Source organism: Molossus molossus, unplaced genomic scaffold, assembly GCF_014108415.1.
Source record: "Molossus molossus isolate mMolMol1 unplaced genomic scaffold, mMolMol1.p scaffold_m16_p_14, whole genome shotgun sequence".
Classification (NCBI taxonomy): Eukaryota; Metazoa; Chordata; class Mammalia; order Chiroptera; family Molossidae; genus Molossus; species Molossus molossus.
In genome coordinates this window covers 45979709-45996904 of record NW_023425349.1, presented here as the reverse complement: position 1 = coordinate 45996904, position 17196 = coordinate 45979709, and the positions used below count along the sequence as shown (strand labels likewise).

General features: G+C 40.3%; 1 protein-coding gene across 2 annotated transcripts in view; it reads left to right on the top strand.

Moving 5' to 3' along the window:
* The window catches only part of PCSK5 (proprotein convertase subtilisin/kexin type 5), a 435012-nt gene that overhangs the window by 76304 nt on the left and 341512 nt on the right, over positions 1–17196 (top strand). For both annotated transcript variants that reach the window (XM_036260761.1, XM_036260762.1), the window contains exon 3: positions 7450–7563. In XM_036260761.1, the coding sequence (XP_036116654.1) occupies positions 7450–7563 (114 nt within the window). The remainder of the gene's footprint in view (positions 1–7449; positions 7564–17196) is intronic.

Genomic DNA, 17196 nt, shown 5'->3' with positions numbered 1-17196 from the left:
AAAAGAAAATAAAAGATTATGTGAAAAAGAAATTTATATTTATTTACAGGTATAATGATTCATGCATTGATAACAAAGAAGCAGCAATATGATAGCTTTATAGCAGCCTAGTGTAATCGATAGGATTGCTTCATGACAGTAAAGAAATCTCCAAAAAATTTTCCAAGATATTTATTGAAAAATATGCACATATAAGTGGATCTGTGCAGTTCAAACCTGTGTTGTTCAAGGGCCAATTGTACCTTGCTTTTGAAATTTAACCTAACATTGAAATTGCTTTGCAAGATTTGTCCAGCAGCAGCTATGTCTTTCTTCATGGAGTTGCAGAGGTGGTAAGGGATATGTCCGTGACCTCAGGGTTAAGTAACCATGTCTTCCGATCCCAGCACAGTGCTCCACACCTGCTGCTGTACCAAGTAGCATGTTAGGCCCCTGCTCTCTCCTTGTACTTGAATGTTTCATATTTGGGACCTTTCTATCCAGAAACCATTTGATTATTTCTCTGCTGTTTGGATGACATTGAAACTGTGATTTTCACTATATAATGAAAAGGTCAGAGTCTGCACCAAAGCCCCTTACTATACTAGCTTATGGTGGTTAGCATCACAAGGGTATCATCCCTAGATCTGGCAGGAGGGTCTCTATACTGTCAGCCGAGTTTTTCTCCATCATCTGAAGTAGGTAACATGCACACCCTGAACTTGTGTCCCCTTCTAGATGATATTCCTAGTAGTCAGGAGCCCAGAATTAGTTTACCAGGTGTCTGAGAATCTACTTCCATTTGTGTGAATCTTTCTTCATCCATCCACTGGAAGGCAAAATGCTCCTCTCATATACCCACCCTTAGGCCTTGGGATTGCCCTAGGCATCTGTGGCCCATGGGTGAGCCACAGACAAAAATAAAGACCTGCGGTCATTCTAGGGCTTCTTTATTAGCTACCCATGTTGCCTCAAATATTTCCTTTGAGAAATTCATGTGGCTGGTTCCTTATTATTCAGGATTCTATTAAAATAGTATATCTTTCAAATAGGCCTTTCTTGATCACCTTATCTAAAATAGCCGCCTACTCCTCTGTAATCACTCTTGACCTCTTTATGTTATTTACTTTTTACACCATTTAACACTATGAAAGTCTCTTCTATAGTCTTATATGCTTATTGTCTAGCTCCCATTAGAATGGAAACTGCCTGAAGGCAGGAAATTATTTTTTAATTCATTTTTTATTTTATCTTTTTAATCCTTACCTAAGGACATGCTTTTACTGGTTTTAGAGTGAGAGGAAGGGAGAAGGGAAGAGGAAGAGAGGGAGGGGGAGAAAGAGAGAGAGGGAGGGAGAGAGAGAGACAGCAGTGTGAGAATGAAACATAGATTGGTTGACTCCTCATGTGCCCTGACTGGGGATCAAACCCTGGACCTTTCATCGTATGGGAGGACGCTCCAACCAACTGGCCACACTGGCCAGGGCAGAAATTAGTTGTTTTGTTCATTGCCATTCTGTAGCATCCAGAGCAGTCTGCCACATAGTAGGTCCTCACTATAATTTTTTTGGAGTGAACAGAAAATAGAAAGAAAGGGCCTTGAGGGTGGGGAATACAGTTTGCTGCTTTAATTGGATGTAGCCATTTATTTTCCCCTTTTATGTGTCATTTTATTAGAAGTGGGGAATAAAACAGGCAACACATTAGGAAATTAAAACTTTAGAAACAAACAGAGAGTAGTGGAATAGTTTAAGGGGAGAAATATGACTTTAATTCTCTGAAAGTAAGTAGTACAGTTAGAACAATAATGCTTTGAGCTTTTCACTTAACAAAATAGCACAAGATTCAATTGATGACACATTTCTAAAATGTTGGTTCTCTTGGAGCAAGCCAACCAATTATAAAATTTTATGGCAGTTAAAGCTTTTCACTGTGGCGTGTATTGTCTTCTATTTTACTGTTCTGAACATACATGTGGTATTTATTTCAAAACTTTCTTCTCCATGGCTTTTCAAAGATTATATGATTTCTCATATTCCTGACAAGACGACTGTCTAATAGAAGCCTCTGATGTTTGCAGTTATTAAATAGGATCCAAAGTGTACATCTCCAGCAAATTGAGTAAAAAGTCTCCGTCAAATAAACAGCAGTGCACATTTTGTTCATGAGTAGCTATCTAAAATAAGCAGAATTCAAACTATTATGGTTTTATCTAAAAGGAGTGACTCAAATCAAATAACAATGCCAGTTTTTACTAACTCAGTAATGACCAGTATCTAGATATGGCAAGATGTCCATAGAAGACTCTCATCTAAATACATACACACTTTTAGTAGATGCTCTGATATTTTCACTGATTAACTTTGATTTATTGACCGGAATTTTAGAAAACTTTTGGGCTATGTCGGCTTCAGATTTTATGCTTGGGAGCAGCTTGTTGGTACTTCATTGTCTTCATGATCCTTCTTCTCTCCCAAAGCAAAAAGTGCACGGCTGTTACACACTGTTCTTTAAAAAAAAGAAAAATCAAGGGCACCATATTTTGTTTCAGAGAAGAAAATAGAGGGAGAAATCTCTTCATGCTCTTTTCCCTCATTTTGTCAAAGCTAATAAAAGAAATATGAAACATGGAATCTCATATATTTTATTTTCTGGCAACAGCTTCATTCAAATCACGAAAGGAGTAATATAATTTACTACCTTCCTCTCCAAATATTAATCTTGCTTCCTCACAGAATGACTTCAGATCATTTATCAACTGGAGCACCGCCCTCACCTCTCTATTGCATTTCACACAAACTTTTTAGTCCTGGTCAAATCAGAGAAGAGACTATATAGATAAAATTTCAAAGCTAGATGAGAGAGCATGTTTAGTCTGTCTTCTCTCATTCTGCAGATAAAAGAGGCCCACAAGGATTTTACAAGGTCACACAGGTGGCTGGTGGCAAGTCTAAGATTATAAACCAACATCCCCAAATTCCAACCACTTTTTGTTGTTTATTTATCTTTTCTCAATAATTGTTATGTTAGAACATAATAGAAAACCATCTATGACACATTTTTTATCCAGTATTTCTCTCATTGTTGCTTTTTTAAAAAAATATATTGTAATGTAGGCATTTGGTTACTTTTAAAATCATTGGATTATGTGATAGTAATCAACTGATTTGTGATGGCACCCTTGCATATACTATGTTCTTACATATTTTGCGTCAGTTTTTTTTACTTTCTATTCCATTCCATTGATGTAGCTGTAGCTGTTCACTACCAGGACATATTTTAATCATTAGCTTTGATATATTTCAATACTTATCTAAAAGGCTGACTTCTCTTCACTGTGGGCCACAATTTTAAGTGATACCATGATTTTTTTTTTTTTTTTTAATTTAAGCTTCTCTGAGGCATCATTGACATATAAAGTTGTGAGATATTTAAAGTGTACGTCATGGTAATTTGATACATATATACATAAATACATGAAAAGAGTCCCCCATCTACTTAATTAGCATATTCATCACTTCACGTATTTATTTTGTGTGCATGTGTGAACATATTTGTTTTACTCTCAGCAAATTTCAGTTATAAAATAGTGTTATCAACTATAGTCACCGTGTTACATATTAGATCATCAGAACTTACTCATCTTATAGCTGAAAGGTTGCAGCCTTTTACCAGCCTCTCCCTGTGTCCCTGACCCCCTGCCCTTGGCTGCTACTTTTCCATTTTCTGTTTCCATGAGTTTGACTTTTTTTTTAGTTTCCACCTAGGATACCATGCAGTGTTTGTCGTTTGTATGATCTCGTATTTCGTTTTCCATTTATATTTATGTAATAACTTATATGATGTATATTCACATGATGACAGTTTCCCCTATTACTGACAAATTGCCTTCCCCAGGTATGTATTAGAGAGCTGGTAAATTCTAAAATAATGAATTATGAGTTCAGCCGATATTGTGGGAGGTGGATCTCATCATTATCAATTAATGTGCTTTTCTTGACAAGTGAAATCTGATGAAAGGGAACGTCTTTAGCAAAGATTCTGAAGAGGCGAACGCCGACGTTCACTGGGACCCTGTAGGGAGGAGGGGGAGCTCAGGGCGGGGAGGGAGGGGGAGTCCTGAAAACCGTGCCGCACACGTACACTGCAGTTAATGGGGGACAGACTGAAGGTTTCAAGCGCGTGTGGTTTTTATACTCCGGGTTAACTGCAGTTTCGTAATATATAGGAAATAGCACTTTCAGAAGTTAAAACAGTGAGGGAAAGCACACCATTTTTTTTATTCTCCTGGGCTGACCATAGTTTCATGAAAATGAATTTCTAAGTGTCCTTTCTTTGCATTGGGCTTCCTGGCAAGAAATGAAATCTGTGTAATGCATTACTTCTGAGCTTTTTCTTAAAGGGCTCAAGGACAGACATATGGATACTAGTTTAAAAATATAAATATGGTCTTTCCAGTCATAGAAACCTTCCGATCCAAGAGGTGCATTTCCCGCTTTCCAAAAATTGTAGGGCTATATCTGCATACTCGTAAAGCGCCAAGGCAAAGTACATGGTATCTGACTCTAAAAAGGTCCCCACTGTACTTTTCTGGAGTATTTGCAGCCCTGTGATCAGACAGAGTGACTTACAGTCAAATCTAGATGCCAAGTTGCTGTACCACCTTCTAGCCACCAAGCCCTGTAACTAAGTATTTTTGTTTGGTAAAATTATAGAAGAGATGCTGTTTGGTAAGATTTTTTTGTTCTATTTTAGTACCTATGGTTCATCTAGGAAAATGGCTGCCTCTTGGTTTTCTCACATACTCATACCATTTGTGTGTGTGTGTGTGTGTGTGTGTGTGTGCGCGCGTGTGTGGGGAGGGTGTATAGTGTGAAGTGTATTATAGAAGCATTACTGTAGCAAAAATTATCCACCCCCTCTCCTTCAGTAATGACTTGTCCTTATCTCTACTAATCTCTTTTTTAAGTCCACACTGGGGGAGACTTGACACTTTTTTTTTTTTTTTGAAGTTTATGGACATGTATATGTTGGCAGGTCAGAATTTATGGGGGTTCTGTTGGAAAAGCCACTGCCAATATAGGATTAGTTTCAAAAGAGTCCTATCTGAGCAGATCTGCAGCCTGCTTTTACCAAATGTGCAAATGTGAAGTGGTTCCGTCTTATTGGGATAAGACTTATAGACAGTAACCTAAGGATTGCAGAGGTAATTTGCATAGTCAAAATTTTCATCAATGGTCTAATTCATACAGTAATAAGGCCTGCACCAGATGTCAGTCATGGCAATAATTTCATTTTCGTGAAGTAGAGAGTGATGGAATACTCGCTAAATATTCCTTGGTAAAATGTTAAGTCCTTCAAAGGCAAAGACTATTCTCACTCATCTTCATATTCCTAGCACAGGGTTTGGTATGGAATTGGCACTTAATTTTTTTTTTTTGTAATGAATAAATGAGTGAATGAAACTCATACCATAGAAAGACAAATCAAGAGATAAAAATGTCTCCTGGAAATAGGAGAGTATATACATGCCCATGCTTGCTGTTCCACTTTGAGAAGGAAATTGATTTGTTTCCTACAGTTTTAGAAACACAGACACTTAAAAGTCACTCTCTTCATTAAAAATAAATTTGCACACATTTTTAATGGCACATTAGTTTCTATGTGATTTCTAAAAAGCAGTCTCTTCAATCAAAGGAAAAAACAAGATACCTCTCAGCTTCCCTGACAGCTCCTGTCCAATAGTTGGAAGAAATAACATGTAATACTTTTTATCCAGTGTGTGAATCTGCATGTGTCACGGGGAGGGTACCAGAGAGTCACTTCATCTAGGTTAATTAAAACATGATCAGAAAAACTTTTATTTTCCAGATTTTTTTTTCATTTGTTAAGCTTTTTTCCTGTACTAATTTTGCTTAAATTGCCTCTCAGAGCAGGCACATGTATGATGCTTAGCTGTGATCCTAATCATAAAGAGATTGGATGTTTATTTAGGAGGCCATGTGATTCTGTTTGCTTTGTTTGTGACCTGAGGAATTCACTCTTCAAATTCATCTTGCATACTGATATTCCTGTTGAATATATTTTCCAATATGAGGATCATAGAAATTTATTAGTTTGGCTTTTGGCCTTTAATATCTTATTTACAGCTATGCGTTTTGAGTTTGTTAATTTGTATTTTAGTATCCCCTCTTCTCCAATAATCTTTAGTCAAGTGACAAGAGAGGTTTTGAAATCTTTACTGAATGTGTGAGTGTGGAATCACAGGAGTGGAGGACAATGCCCTCCCCCCTGCCCCATCTCAATTTTTAATTTCTTTGTGAAGAGCAGGGATAAATGATAGAACAGAACATTTTAGAGTATTGTGACTAAATTAACTGTGGCCAGAAGAAATCAAAAGAAAATTTAGTGACAGATTGTAAAATGCCACCAGGGCATTCTACATTTTTATTGATACTGCATTTAAGGTGCTCGATTCAAAATGGAATATGCTTATTTTTATGTTGACATAATGATTACCTATTTTTTAAAAATACCACCATTCATACTGCTACCATTTAGATTATAATCCTGTATTAAACTCAGAGTTCCAAGTCCTTTGTTTAAGCAAAGGTTGCAGGTAAATATTAAGACTTTCTCAAACGTGGTGGGTTTGAATTGAATTTTAGAGCCAGCAAGGAGCTTATGGCTCAGGAAATTGAGAGACTTCTCCAATTTTTTTTTTTTTTTTTTTCCCCAGAGATGGGTCTAGGGCTGTAGGTTTCGGATTCTCCTAAATAGTGTTTTTTTTCCCCCACACTAGGTTGTAGAACAGCATTTTTTGAAAATTTGTGATCCTGGAGCTCTTGATCCAGGAATGACTTTTAAATTTTATGTGTAATCCCAGAACAGTTAAAAATGTTGATGTATAGCATAAGGGAGGGATCATAAACTGTGGCCTGTGGCCTGTGGGCCTGATCCAGCGTGCCACCTGTTTTTGTATATAAAGTTTTATTGGGAACACAGCCACTCTCATGCATTTATATATTGCCTGAGGTGCTACAACATCAGAATGAGTAGTTGCAACAGAGATCATATGACCTGCAAAGCCTAAAGTATTTATTATCTGGACCTTTATAGAAAAAGTTTCTGACCTCTAGATAAGGTAAGAATGAAAAAAATGACACTATGAACTCGCAGTAAATTGTACATGGAGTATGCTTTCTGAAAAGACAAAAAGGTTAGCGCATTATTGAGAGATATGGATGATCTGTCATAAAAGACAAAAAAAGCCTACTTGCATATAATACATAAAACAGAACTAGATTTTTAGAGAACCTCTGAGCCCCAGGACACAGAGATCTTAGTTGCCAGAATGAAGCCTGTGACTTAAACAGAATTGACTCAAGATGGGAAATGCTTCCAATGGTCGTTTATGTTGTGCTGACCCCGATGGAACTTCCACTCACCAGATGTCCTCCTTCTTGGCAGGTGGAGTGGATCCAACAGCAAGTGGTAAAAAAACGGACCAAGAGGGATTATGACTTCAGTCATGCCCAGTCGACTTACTTCAACGATCCCAAGTGGCCGAGCATGTGGTACATGGTAAGCTCGCCTGGCCTGCGCCTCCGTCATCCTGATCACGCTGTGCAGGGGGCATCCGCTGGGGCTGGGAGGACAGAGGAACAGTGCGCAGGGACTTAGTTCCTGTTTCAAGAAGTCACCATTTGAGATTGGTTGCTGGCCCATGATGTTTTCTAGATCTTTTATGAACTTGGCCCTTTGGTTGTAAGGAGAAGGTGAAGTGAATTCTGATTCACAGAGTTTGAGAGCTTACTCTGCATAGTAGCTCTCTAAGATTGGGCTCAGGGCTGGGGAACCTTTTATTTTTTATTTTTTGCCAAGGGCTATTTGGATATTTACAACATCATTCGTGGGCCATACAACATTATCCACTTAAGAATTAGCTTGCTATATTCGGTCAGGCTGATTTGGTGAGGTGTGTGATGTTAGCTGGTATTGATTCTGCAGGCCCTATATGGCAGGCCAGGCATTCCCCACCCATGGAGAGTAGAAAAATATACTAAGGTGTGGACAGCCTTAAATCTATGAATAATCATGTTTACTTCTGATACATTGATCCTACCTTGAAGCCAATCTGATTAGTGGGTACTGGCTCTCGGAAATCATTGAAATGACTGCTGATAAATGACAGGTTCCTGACATATGTCATCTAATATATGCCTTCTCACTGTACATAATAGTTTTTAAAACTAAACTAGGAAAAAACAAGCTGGTAAGTATTTAGCTTATAGCTAGTTCAGTGGTTCAAGCAAAACTTCCAGTGAGAGAAACTTAACATGTTGAGGAGAGTGATGTACCTGTTCACTTGACACTGCCACCTTTGAAAATACACTGCCTTAGTCTGAGACATTTTTGTTCAGGATCCCTGAGAAATTGACTAGAATGTTACTTATTCTTATTCGTGAAATCTGTATGTCACCCATTTGCTCTGTAATCTGAAAAAAGACCTTGAATTTGCTCTGTTTTAAAGGTCATTAAGAAAAAAATAATAAATTTTTAAAAAGGGTCATTATTGCTCATTTTCGGCAGTGTATTTTTTGCTCATCAATTGCATCTTTTGCAGTCTCTGTCTTTGCTTTCCTATGGATCAATAGCATTTTGCAGAGCTGCCTCCTTGCCTTCCATTCCTGCCACCTGGATTGCTCTTCCTGCCCTCCCTCCCTGCGTCAGGCCCCCGTCCTCCCATCCTTCACCCCCACCTGAGGCCGCTGCTCTCGTCCTTCCTGTCCTCATCTGTCATGTTTTCCCCTTCCCCTGTCTCCTGGCCTCTGACCCTGCTGCTCATGGCATCCTTTTCTTGAGCCTTTGTTTCCTAGTTATTAATACTTTTTAAAACCTGTTACAGTGGAGAAATCACTTATATTCCACCCCCTCCCAAGAACTTAGCCCAGCACCTTGCAGTGCCGGATTTGTGTTTATTTTAAGATGGGTAAATGTGGCTGGTATTTTCCCCAAATTCCTTTTTCTTAGTCTTACCCAGAAATAGAAGCTTGTGGAAATATTTTGGACCCTAAACAGAATTTTACATAGAAAACTTTTTCATGTATAAGGAGGAGGTGGGGGCGGGGAGGGGGGGATCATAAAGCTAAATGCAAAGGGAGGTGGGACTCTAAACAGCATTTAAGTGGAAATCACCTGAGGGGACAGCAAGACACTTGACAGCCTATTAGCTTTAAGACCAAGAAAAAATGAACCACCGGGGAAGGCATTAGAGTGAGTGCTGGCAGGAGCCACCGAGCTTGTCTGCACTGACACAATGATAAGAATGTAATGGGATTAAGATAGGATGGGAGCAGAATCCCTCTTCTCCTCTGTTTACTAGGACCAGGGCAGGGGTTGGAGGGGGGGGGGGGCGGGGAGGAGGGTTCTTCTCCTTACTTCTCCTCCTGCAAGAAGGAGCCAAATTGCTGTCGGCTCGTCCACCGGATGGTGGGAGCAAGGGCAGCTTTCCGGGTGCTCTCATCACCGGAGCAGGGCAGGAACCATGGCCAGAGGTTTCAGTGCCTGCAGAGGGAAATCTCTTCGCTCCTGGGAACCACTGCTAACTCTTTAAAAATTCTCTTTCAATCGGAGGACAGGTTGAAGGAAGGAAGAGCTTTTGTTCAGCTGTTTAAAATGTGGGCTATTTTTCAACACATTCCAATAATAAGTCACATAAGAAACATTTATTGAGCACTTGGTGCATGCCAATCAGTGTGCTGATGACTTTGGGTATTTTTCGATGGAGTGCAAACAGAAGTGTGTGTTATATTGACCCTGCTGCAAGAGTGAGGCTTGTCCCCCGAGGTGATTGCCTGAGATCCCTGGCCCGGAAGCGGTGGAGCAGAGCCTGGAAAGCAGGCAGGTGGATAGAGCCCACGGGGTTAATGTGACATCCTAGCCACACCCTTCCACTGTTTGCAAGGCTATCTTAAGGAAGAATCGACTCCCACCTTCCAGGTACTTCTCATCTACCCATAGAAAAAGGGCTAAAATACAAGGCAGGATGGAGGCTGCCATGTGGGATGAACGAAGTATATTGGGGACCACCAAAGTGCTTGTAAGCTTCCTAAAGACTACTTTCCCTTAATCAAAGGGGAGGGGACTAGGTTGCACACCGTATGTTTATCTGTCAGGAATAGGATGACAGAGTAAGAGCCAGAACTATGAATCTGCAGGCCTGGGGCCCGTCCCGGTCGCTTCACGGCCTGCCCGTGACAGACTCGCTTCATCTCCTCGGCTGTAAAAGGAGAGTAGGTAGCTCTCAGGTGTGAGCTTGCTGTCGCTTCATAACACACCACAGAACCTAGTGTTTTAAACAGTTATTTCATGGGCTGTGTGGGTCAGCAGTTCAGACAGGGCCCCGGGGTGATGGCTGCTGTGTTCTGTGGTGGTTGGGGCTTCAGCTGGAAGACGCGGAGGCTTGCCTAGAATGGGAGGGTCACTTCCAACCAGGCCTCGTTGCATGGCTGGTTCCTCTCCATGTGGACATCACCAGAGGGCTGCTTGGGTGTCCGCTTGACATGGCCCTGGCTTCCTTGAGAGCAAGTGATGTGTTGGAAGTGATGACGCCTTTTGTGATCTAATCACAAAAGTACAGTTACTCTGGGATTGGGATTGGTCACATGTACTAGCTCCGATTCAGTGAACGAGGAGACTGCACAAGGGTGTGTATAGGAGGAGGCAAGGGTCCTCAGAAGCTGGTTTCCACAATTAAATAAAATACTACATGAGAAGCCTTGAGCCCAGTGCCTGACACTAGAAAACCCTCCATAAATCATCATTGTTTTTATTATTATTTGCTGACTTCTTAATTACATTACTTGCTGTTTCCTTTCTATCTGTTCCTCAGATTGCTACTAGGTAAAGCAGGGTGGGATCGCATGCCCCGTGAGCATTCTTCCTCCTTCCTTTCTCTGAGCCCTGGCCCTGCTCCAGAAGTTTTGAGGACTGCTTGACAGTCTCCATGGGGTCCTCCCTTCAGCTTGTTAGTCTGGTCCTGGTCTTGTCATCCTGTGTTTATCACAGGAGAATGGAGATGAAAGAATGGCATGAAGTGTGCCTGTGTGCCTCTTAATTACTTGAAAAGCTTTGCCCCTGTCGCTCCTCCCCTTGGACACTGGTGTGTGAAACCCTTACGTCTAGCCTTCAGGCTTGGGCAGTATATTTAGGGATATGTGCTTTTACAAGAGTTGGTTATGGAGATGATGGCTGCATAGTTACTCCTCTGTCCTGTAGCCTGTGCTCAGGCTTCTGGGTATTGGGAGGGCATTGAAGATTTAGGAAAACACGATTTGTGCTTCTTACGAAGATCAGGAAAGCAGGAGAGGAATATGTAAGGCCAGTGACAACTTGCTGGGCAAATGACCCCTCCCAAAAGTTTTTGAGATCATGGGCACATCATTAGCCCCTGCTCCTTGGACTTTGAGCTGTTTTGCTTGCTAGTTTGCTTCTTTCATTAAAACATCCTGAGTATCTTTTATAACATACCCACACTTGAGCACTGCTATTGGAGATTCTTTGTTTTTCTTTAGGGTAAGGCTCAGGTGGCCGGTTTCTTCAGACCTCCCTGGGGGAATCCTGCGTAACTGAGTGCCCGAACCTGGCACGTGGCAAATGCTCAGTACATGCTACTTGAATACATAGATGAGTAAATGAATAAAACTAAGTGTGTGCTGATCTCCATAGTGGAGAAAATCACACATTTATTGAGTGTGTCGTATGTGTCAAGAATTTTCCCAAACTTTTATGTGTGTGATCTTGTTGCCGGTGTTCCAGTGAGTAAGGAACTATTACCTTCACTTTACAGATGAGGAAATTAAAGCATGGACAAGTTGAATAACTTGGTCAAAGTCACAGCATTTAGCAGGGGAAGATCCTAGTATTCGGACCCGGTCACTCCAACTCCAAAGGCTAGACTTCCAACTTGTACATCCCTGCTTCTCAAACTATCAGGCATCAGAATCATTTGGAGAGATTACTTCCTACCCCTCTGGCCTTTCCCCAGCAGAGAGCTGGGACTCTGCATTGTTAACAAGTTTCCAGTTGATGCTGATGCTCTGCTCGGATCCAGGTTCCCATTTGAGATCTCACTCTGCTACCATACATTAAACATGAGGTTTCTGTGAACACAGCTGGCTTCCATCTTCCCATTATCAGCTGGGGGAAGAAAGGTTTTTAAATTTATGGAACATTTTAAAGCACACTTGGTCGATTTATCTTGCTTTTCTTCATCTTATACCTTTTACTTACTGACAAAATTTTCTATCTGGGAAGCTGGCAGCTTTAATATGAGAAGATGTTATCACTTTCCTTGCACAGATTGAAAATACCTTTGGCTTATATATTCTTTCAAGATGCTCCACGGACAAAGGATATCTAATAGGAAAGGTTGTGAAGGTTTGGCCAAGTCTTTGGGAATTAGTGTAATAGAAATGGTTTCAGTGGACTCTTGTGACCCTACTAGAGAAAATTCATTTTGACTCTAGAGACAGCAAGACTAGGTAAGATGACTCCTGAGGGTCTGGGCATGCTGATCGAGCAAATTTAGGGAGGTAAATATTTAAAGAATTATTATAAGATATTTAAAACATACAAGAAGTTTAAAGAATAGCACAAATGCCTCTCAATCCACCTCCAAGCCGAGAAACAGACCATTAATTTATCTAGATAGTTGAAGCTGCCCGTGAACCCCCTCCTAACAGTGTCCCCTTATCCCCTCCAGATTAGCACAGATGCTGGATTTGAAAGACAGCACAGGAGTTCCCCCTTGTTGACAGGATGCTTCTTGTTGAGAGAGGGGTTATTCAATGTAGAATAGATGAACATTATTTGAAGTCATCATCAAACTCGCTTGTGGATGGAATTCAGCACTTGGGCTATTGATTGATAAGGTCCAAAGAAAACGACTTGGAAATACAATCTGAAGTCAACCTGAGAAAATAAGTTTATTAGTAAAGCTCTTTCGTTCCTTTGGTCATGTGAATATTGTATTGCTTAAAGAAATTGATGTAGCATTGTATGATGTTTCTTGTCTAACTGTGAAGAACTAATAATGAATGAGTTTTGAGAAGTTTATAGTAAATAATTTCTTTTTTTTTCCTTTTCTTTTCCTGCTTTCTGAAAGGCAAGCTCAATTCAAGAGAGAAAAGTTAAAAGGACTCCGGAAATCTTGCTGTTTGACTTTCAGACTATAGTAATTAGTGTGATTGATATCCTTGACTCATCATCGTTAGCACAGTAGAATTTTTTGTGTGATGAATATTGGGTGGCCTATTTGATATGCATTATTTGAAGCCAGGCTGTAACAATTGGGCTCACTTATTGATGCACTTCCTCAGATTTCATGAAAGCTCACTGGGTGGTTTTTTTGAGGGGAGTTGGGGGGGAAACAAAACATTTGTCGATCAGCAAAGTGAAAATTAGCTGAGTTCGGCTATGCATGGGGGCATCTCTGCCAAAAACTATGAACTAGCTAGTATAGTAATTACAAAAAGTGTTTTTAAAGCCACATGGTTCTTTCTCGGCCAACTGGATGGCTTTCAGTACTCCAAGAGTTTGAGGTATTGCTGTTTCTCCGGTTGGCACACATTTTCCTAGTGATTTACGCTGTCATTTGACTCTAATAAAATCTGGTGGAGTTTGTGGCATTATTGTCCTGGCAGCTTGGAAATTATCCTTTCAAAACACCCCATTTAGCTGTTTTAATTGAAAATGCAACATGGTGCGAATCTGCAACCATGTGGCACATCTTGATGCCAGCAGGAGGCCTGCGGAGCAAGAACCGACTCCAGCCAGGCAGCAGATGATTTACTGGTGGGAACTACTGGGGGGCTGAGATGTGGTTCTGACGTGCTAGTATTTGCTTTGAACTAGCTCTGTGTCTTACAGAAAGTTATTTTAGCTCTCAACCTTAGCTCCTCTGAAAAAAACGACGATTGTGGATTAGATGCTTTCTGAAATGTATTCCTGCTTGAACTGCCCTGGTTCCACATGGCAAGTGGAACTGGATATTGCGTTTAGGGATAGCACATGCCACCCATGGGACCCCATCTTTATTTCCAGCCCAGCCCCACCCTATGAGCTCCCAACTGAGTATACCATGCTCTTGTTTCATTACTCCTTTAAACTCACTATGGTGCCTGTGTTGGGGGTCCCCAAGACCACCCCCAGATTTGGTTACTCACTAAGCATTATTCAGCATATAATCATATGCATGACTATGATTTATTTCCAAAAGAAAAGCCACATGGGACAAAGTCCAGAGGAAACAGGCTTACACTGAGCTTCCAGGAGACTTCTCTCCGTGGGCTCACACAGAAAGCAAGCACTGCATTCTTCCAGGAATACATTGTGACAACATGTGTGAGACGTCATCTCAGGGAAGCTCATCGGGGACTCAGTGTTCGGGGTTTCTATTGGGCATGGTCACATAGGTATTCAGTGCCGACCGTGTACCAAAATTCCATCCTCTCAGAAGGTTTGCAGCATGGTCGTGCTGTTTGCATGAACAGTTTAAGCACAGCGAGACACTCTTACAAGGGAACGGTGAGAAACCCTCCCCAAGTTCCCAGGTGCCAGCCAAGGAGATTCAGGGGGTGAAACTCATGAGTAGCTGAGTTGAGATAATAGCTCCTCCTTTATTAAAATGTGTGTTCACTGAATGAATAAATTAACACCAAGACAAATACTCATAAGTGATCATTCCAAGAGAAAGCACACTTGAATCCTCAGTATGGTCTATATTTGTTTTGCAGCCTGAAAAGTTCCAACTGACTCAAAGTTCCTATGAGGTAGATATCTGTGCATGCATGTATATATGCACACATTTATTCCTATTTAGCTGAGATATCTGCCCCCCCACCCCCACCCCCACATTTACTATGGCCCTGACACCAAAGATAAAATAGTAAGTGGTTCCTTCTTGAATGACAAGTAAGTATAGCATTTAATGGGCAGAAGTTTGGTTAATTTTAGTTGGTTTGCCTAATCAGTCGATGGCACTGAGGGTGCCATAGTAGAACCTTAATTGCAATGTGCTGATTAACTCATGAAGATGATAATGAGTTCATTGTCCCACGTGATGGTTGAGATGGAAGTCAGTGTATTAGGAATAAGTTAACCTATAATTAACTAGTCAAGTGCTTCTGGAATAGGCCAGTAATTAATAATCCACTTGGAAAAATTACTTCAGATAATATTCATTCTTGCCTAGTGCAAATTATTACAACCTTCATGAATTTCCTTGAGCACGATATAACTTATTCTATACTGGTAATTTATCTTCTCAGCTTCACTTTCAAAGAGTAAAAATATGTGGGTAGTCTGGCCCTTGGGCCTGACTCAAACATGATGAAGAGACTGTTAACAGAAACAAAGTTGTTTTTGTCAAGACTTTAGTGATGATTTCTCTTTAATTAGTAACTCATTTTCTGTTGGAGGGCAGATAGCATCAACCCTTGAGCTCACTTAATCTGGTAGTCTTCTTAACATGTTGATTCAAGTTCTTTTATCAAAAGTTTCTCTGAATTCCTCATTTCACCCAGTATTAGGGTTAGTTCTAATGATGAAGGCACAGTTTTTGGCTTACTTTAACCGATTTCTCTGCCAGTAAGTAGGGTTCTCAGTAAGTACTCAATAAATGTTGATATAAAGTGAAGAGGGTTGGTCATTTAGACTTCATTATTTTGTAAATTCACAGAACTGAATTTGACTATGCCTAAAAGATGATGATTCCTTTAAATATTTTTCAAATTCTAAAATTATCTGAGACAGAGGCCCCTGGAATGCTGTTTTCCCTTAATTTTGGTTGACAGTGAACTTGGCCAGGAAATTAATGCAGTAAAAGAAATGATTCTTAGCAATCCAGTGATGAGAAGAATCCAAAAGATGAAAACGCTTCAATCGTCTGGGGAGGAGAGAGCAGTAACCATCTTCAGATAGAATGCACACACATACAATGTGACTTTTCCAGTTTCTCAAATGTAAAAAAATCCTTGATAGAATGCCTCAGGCTAGGGGCTGGGATTCCAGGCCAGTGATGGGTAATCCAACATGCAAATGGTACCAACTAAAAGGGCTGCTGTCCCCCAGATGACGCCAAATTAGGTGAGACATGTGGAAAATAATTATGAATTCCAGAAATAGGATCTGATTACTGAATTGCATAGGTCAGAATCAAAATTGAGTTCATAATGCAGAGATGCTGTTCTTGTTGGTAGATGATGTGGATTTAGCAAAAATTGCATTCACTGATTATTCTTTTCTTGATTAAAAGAACCTGATAAGAAGCCTAATTTCTTTATGCGAAGGGGGAAAAATGTAGTACGTTTGGATGGTGACAATTAATATATTTGGTATAAGGTTTACAGAATAATCTTAAAGACTACATGGCAGAAATGTAGCTTTTTTTTTTTTTTTTTTTTGTCTTTCTTTTCTCTTTTAGTTTCCTGGTGAGTTGAATTTTGACTCTTGTAAAAAGCCTACTGGGATGGGAGTTTGGATTCAGACATTCTAAATTGGCATGTCTGAAGCGAGAAAAGAAAATTATGCCCAGGTAGCACAGGGCTGTGTTCTCCTCAAGATCTCTTTGGGTGGTTTCCTGAAACTTTGTTAAATTAGTGTCTGAAAAACTTGATGTTTGGGTTTGTTACCTAGTGATAGAGGAGCCACCCTTATCTTTCAGTGGACTGAAAGGAATTCAGCAGGATTCTCAGTAGTAATAAGTTAAACATAGCAGGGTTACATAATGCTTTAGGTCATTCCTGTTCTGCTGAAATATTTTCTATGCCCATTTTCATTCTTTTGTCGTGCCTGTGCTCTGTATCCCAGGCCCTCCGCTTCACATCTAAGCACGCTACACAAGCACACAGAAACAAGTTCTGGGCGTGTTTTTGTAGTCAATGCTTTGAATCAGGTGGGCTTTCAAAAGATACTGAGAAGAAGCTCATAGATCACTAAATCGGAATGGACACGAAAAGTAACTTGATTCAAGTCCTCAGCTCATGCTCAATATTCACCTGGTATATTTCTTGTAACCAGATATGTACTCTACTTAACCCTTTCTTCCCATAATGAACAATTCCATTCAAAAACACTTCCTTGTGCTTTATCAGAAACGTATGTTCCTGTCACTCCATGCACTCTCCCTGGTCTAAAACCCAGATTAAGGATCGC